The 5,397-nt window shown below is 53.5% G+C and overlaps 1 protein-coding gene across 1 annotated transcript in view; it reads right to left on the reverse strand.

Annotated features, from left to right (window-relative positions):
- Positions 1-4,671, reverse strand: part of SLC16A4 (solute carrier family 16, member 4) — an 11,193-nt gene extending 6,522 nt beyond the window's left edge. The window contains exons 1-6 of the mRNA XM_009334732.1: positions 4,639-4,671; positions 4,026-4,121; positions 2,749-2,881; positions 2,018-2,161; positions 1,375-1,536; positions 304-852 (exon numbers count right to left, since the gene is read on the reverse strand). Of these exons, the coding sequence (XP_009333007.1) occupies positions 304-852; positions 1,375-1,536; positions 2,018-2,161; positions 2,749-2,881; positions 4,026-4,121; positions 4,639-4,671 (1,117 nt within the window). The remainder of the gene's footprint in view (positions 1-303; positions 853-1,374; positions 1,537-2,017; positions 2,162-2,748; positions 2,882-4,025; positions 4,122-4,638) is intronic.
- Between the last annotated feature and the right edge of the window lie 726 nt (positions 4,672-5,397).

Below are 5,397 nucleotides of genomic sequence, written 5' to 3' on the forward strand. Positions count from 1 at the left end.
GGCTTTAGGAGGACAGCTAGCACCTATGTAATTGGAAACTTGTGTTTGTTCGGCGCAGCGGGGATGGGGGATCATCTAACTTAGGTTGAGAGAACCACCCACCATGTGAGAGCGACTTTGTACATCTACAGAAGGCGACGCTATATATACAGAAGGGGCTAAGGGCTGCGAGCTAAACCTCTTCCATGAAGATTTATTCTAGGACATATTTGGGACTATTTCTTGGCAAGATTTGTGTTGCTTTTCTTTCCTATTTTGGTATCATTGTAATTATAAATGGGTTTAAAAGATTCTTTTGCCTACCAGCCACTGAAATGAGGTAAGAGGCATCCATGCTGCTTATGCCCAGCATCCTGGCTCTTGCTACCAGGTGGAAGGTGGGCACGAAGTAGGCCAAGTGGCTGAACAAAAAAGACCACGTGAAAATGCAGAAGACGGGATCCTTCAGTGGGGAGAAGTCGAGGAGAGGCTGTGAATTGTCTGTTTCGGTCGGTGGAAGGGATTTGTAGCTTCTCTTGGCCTCGGTGGCTATTTCTGGTGAGCCGCTGGCCACGGGGGGCTTCCCAAGCCCTTCCAAAGCCGATGTATTTACCGGACCAGAGACATCACTGCCATGGGGCATCGTGACTCCCTCCGCGGTGGGAAGGTCCTGTGCACTGCGAAGCTGTATTTCCCTGTGAGCGGTTTCATTTAAGCATCCATCAAGGGTTTCTGAATCTTTCTTTGCCGTTAAAGACCCACGGTCTTGATTTTTAGCAGAGGAGCGTTGAGGCAGCCGGGTGCTGACGGGTCGCAGCAGCATGCTGGAAGGCACGAGGTTTAACATGATGCCTCCAAAAATCAGGAGAGTACCTGAGGGAAGACAAAAGATGTTGTTTTCTTGGCATGGGAAAGGAGGAGCGGTAGGAAATGGTCTTTCTAGAACAGGGTATGGTTTGTATCGAACACGGAGAAAGCTCTGTCATAAGGAGGAGGTATCTTAACAGGAGCTGGAAGTTTTTCTAGCTGGAAGTGCCTTTCGCTGTGATGCACGCAACAACTCCAGAGCTACCTCTGGGATTTGGGAGTTTGTTTTGTTTTCCCTCATTAGAAGTCCATTTCACGTGACGGACCTTCAAGACGGCCTGAAAAAGCGTAGTGAAAGTAGGGGTTTTCAGTTTTGGTTTCTGAGGTCTGTTTTGACTCTGACTTAACTTTAATGTCTGATTAAGTGTTTAATCATTAACCAGATGTCCCCAGACTATCCTAAAAGATGCAGAGTTGTTCCTCGGTGCATCCAGTTTTAATTTTTAAAAAGATCCTCTTACCCTGCCCGGATATCCTCAAACACCCTCTTAGTGCTGATGAATTTGGATAAACGGGAGATGCGCTCACCTTGCCAGCCATAAAAATCGATGAGAAGCTGAGTGAACGGCGCTATTAGAAATGTCAGCCCCATCCCGGAGCGGGCGATGGCGTTGGAGAAAGCCAGCCGTGTCCTGCAGCGCTTGGCCGTCGTCACTGCAGCCACCTGGTAAAGGCAGGCGAACCCCATACCTGCGGGAAGGGGAGAAATAAGATGTCCACGGCCCAAAAAGTGACTGCTTCATGCTGTGAGCTTTAGGGATTCAAAGTCATGCCATCCCAAGCTGCTTGTCCCCGTAGTAGAGCTGCTCTGCAGGGTTCGTGGGCTGAAAGCGGGGGGACTTTGGCTGTTGCAGTCGGTGGAGAACACGATTCATGCGTGGTATTTAGTATCTGGGGTTTTTGAGGCTGTGCGCTTTTAGTAAGGGATTTTAAAAGGCCAGGATTCACGTTGGGTCCGGAAAAAAAGCGAGGTTAGTTGGGTCTAGCATGTTGAAACCGGTATTTTATGCTCCTGAGCATGAAGCTTTGGGGTTTCGCGCAACATCTCATAGAAAGGAGCTGGGGATGCTTTACTATTAAAGGAAGAGCCTGGTTTAACGTTAAAGGAGCTGCTTCTACTCATCGCGCACAGGAAAAATCTCTGCCCGACTGTGAGTCGCAGGCTGCTCACCCAGGAGGAGTCCCATGGAGACGCAGAGGAAGGGGACGCTGGTAGCCTGCGTGCTCAGCAGGCAGCCCCCTCCGACCAAGCCGGCCCCGATCATGGAGGTCGGCCACTCGCCCAGCCTCCTGCAGACCACGGCCACGAGCGGGGCTGGAAGGGAAAGGAGGGAGAAATCTCGGGCTGAAGATGTCAAATGAGGCTTTGCGGGGCTTTGGGGACTTGCATTGGGGTCCTTGCAACTGGTGCCCCGGCGAGCGGTCCATGTGCCACTCTGGGAGGGAGGGGGTGACACTAGAAATTTGGGATGGGTTTGATATTCAGGAGCACCAGGAGAGCGGGCAAGAGACCTTGCCTCGTACCCTGGGAGCTCGGAGGACGGGGCAGGGGAAGGAATCAAAGGCCAAACTTTTGGATGTCCTGAGCCTGCTTCCTAATGCACACGCCACGCTCAGCTGCCACGAATTATTCAGCAACTGGTTTGCTCAGGGGCATTAATATTGGTGTTAGGGGCGAGGCTTTGCTCTGGATGTGTGTAATAAACCTGCTACAGCGAGGCGGCGTGACACACACGATCCCCATCCTTGGACCGTGCTCCTGCTAAGACACGCGTGGGTACCAGCCGTGTCCGGCTTGCAGTCTGGGATGGACATCGGATCTGCAGAGCATCCTCAGCGCCCCTTAAAGCAAATGGGCTTGAGGCTGAAGCGCTGCCCCCATCCTTACGGATGCCAGCTCACCTCCTAAGAAGCGCAGGGAGGACATGATGGAGCCGATCCAACTGACTTGCTCGGAGGAGCCCCCCACCTCCTCTTGGAAAGCCACAAAGAAAATCCCAAAGGTCTTGAGCATCCCCATCGTAAGTACGTTGACCTGAATTGGAAGCAGACGGAGGTGAGATGCCACAGGGGTGAGGCGGGAGGGAAAGCGTTTCCTTCTGCTTTTCTTGTGTGGATAATTTGTGGCGTCTGGGGAGAAGCAAACCGGGACACGTTAACTGGTGTAGCGTGTGTTGGGGAGTATCAGCAGGGTGGACTGGTGGTGGCCACGCTGCGGGTCATTAACAGACCCTCGAAAAACCTTCTGTGCAAACTGGCTTTTCCAAAGAAAAGGAACAAACTAACACCAGAGCCTGACTCTTGTAGGGTTTTTTTGCTCTGTAAGTTATTTTTTAATACTAAAAAATAATCTAAATGGGTCTGAGCACTCTGAAAGATCACTAGGAGTTGATGAGGTGTTGAGCGGAGCAGGGATGGACGTTAGCCGGTGCGGTTTCCCAGGCTAGCCCTGCCACGGGGGCAAAGGATGGTTTGTGTCCTCAATGTTAACTCCCTCCCTCCCTCCTCCCCGGCAGCGGGTGGTTAATGATTGGCAGCGAGTCACTTTGGATGGAGTGGAAGCGGGGTAAAGCTTCCCTGTGCTTCCCAGCTTTCCTAGCTGGGGGATGGCGTTGTCTTCATCGCTGATGGGAAGATGGTGTGTGGTATTAAAGCCTGTAGCATGGAGAATTAGTGCTTTCAAGTGGTGTCGAGGTGCCCGGTCCTTCCAGGAGAGCATAACTGAGCGTGTGTGCTGCCTGCACCCTCTGCTGCTCCTGCAGTTGGTCCCTGGGGACCCATCTCAGCTCCGATCCTCTGCTGCCCCAAGATGGGATCTCGCCCTTACCGGAGGTACAAGACACTCCTTTGGGATTTGACACCCCAGTGACGGCGTGTGTGAGTAGGGAAAAGTCACCTTATCGTTGCAAGCTGCCTTTTGGCCCTGGGCTGCGGGATGGGCCCCTTCGCTTACATCAGCTGAGATGTTTCCAGGTGGCATTTCACAGGGGAAGGTGTGGGTCTTTGCTCAGCCTGCGGTGAAATGGGTGATGGCACTCGGCGTAGCAAAGCACCGCTGATTTTTGCCCTTAGCTCGGTGGGATCCGCCTGTCCTGTCCTCCGCTCCGTGTGAGCGAGACTCGAGACTTTCTATCTGCCCCAGCTTCAGGAGGGTTTAGTTGAATTTGTTCTCTGCTTACCAGGAAGAAGTGAAACACCACTCCCCACGCCCACCCTCCGTCCGCAGCTTCGGCGCCTGGTCTCTTCCCAGCTGCCGGAGCCTCCGGCTCTTCCATCTTCCTTTCCCCTGGAAATGAAAATTTCAGGACACCTTAACACCTTCCTCCGTTGCTGTTTCAATTCAAAAACAGCTCCTGTGAAAGCTTCAGCTGCCTTTGAACCCTTTTGCTCCTTGGCTGTTAATGAGGTAGGCACCAGGTAACCTTGCAAAAGCTTTTGAGGGTGGGCGAAGCTTTTATCAACCTTTTTGCCAACAGATGTTAAGTTGCACATTATCACTGCCTGCAAACAGTTTAATATCCTTTCTCTTTCCCACCAAATTACTGTAACCACTTAAGCTTTAAGGGATTTTAAGTGACAAGCACCTTACTGCTGCTTTAGCGTGGATAGTTCGGTTGGTTTGTGCCAGAAGTCGGGGCGTCACCGTCTATCTGTATCCATCTTTGAGCTCTCCCTTCCCCATCCTTCTCTGCTCCTCTCCCTTCCATCCTCTCACCCATCCCGCACCTCTGGCAGCGGCAGGATCCTGCCCAAGGGAGCAGCTGGACCCTAGAGCAGTCGGGGCTGATGAACCTGAAACTTTTCCTTACCGCCTTGCTGCTGCATGCTGGAAAATCCTCCCTGAAACAGTCGACTGCAAAGAGGAATTGTCTCTTCATTTGCTCCAGAGACTAAATCCCCCCTTCCTGACTTGGCACCCCGAAGTCTGGTCCTTCATTCTCTTCCGGTGAGCAGGATGGTGTCCGTCCTTCCTGACGAGTCCCGAAGCGGGACACGGAGCCCGACAAGCGCTGGGGGCTGTGTGGACGGAGCCCGTCCTCCTCCTCCCGGGAGGCAGAGCCTGGCTTGCGGGGCCCCGAGGCCAGGAGTCCCTCCCCTTCCCCAGCTGGGAGCAGGAAACCCGGGGGCTTTCGGAGCAGAAATCCTGTTGGGAGGAAAGAGGAGGGGAAGCCTGCAAGGGTTATAGCTCCAGGCAAAGCCTTGAGCCTTGCCAGACGTTGAGCAGAGCAGTAGGTGGCAATGGTGGACTGAAGCCAAGCCTGGGGCTACTGGCGGCTGCAGGGGAGCAGAGCCCCGTCCTGCCCCCCCTGCCTCTGCTGCACAGCCCTTGGCCCGGGAAGCTGCGTCATTTAGGAGGGGATAGTCTGGAAAGCTTGAGGTTTTCCAGCCGAGATGCTCGGCAGCTGGAGCGGAGCAGCCGTGCTGCTGCAGCCCTTGAGCGGAGCTGGTAGTTGAGCGGGATTTGAGTTGGCCCCATGCCTCTATTGTAAATATGCACAAACTCCCGGGTAAATACAGCCCTCACGCTTCCTCCCCCCCCTTTTGGCTGAC

The sequence above is a fragment of the Pygoscelis adeliae genome, unplaced genomic scaffold, assembly GCF_000699105.1.
Source record: "Pygoscelis adeliae isolate BGI_AS28 unplaced genomic scaffold, ASM69910v1 Scaffold482, whole genome shotgun sequence".
NCBI classification, from domain to species: Eukaryota; Metazoa; Chordata; class Aves; order Sphenisciformes; family Spheniscidae; genus Pygoscelis; species Pygoscelis adeliae.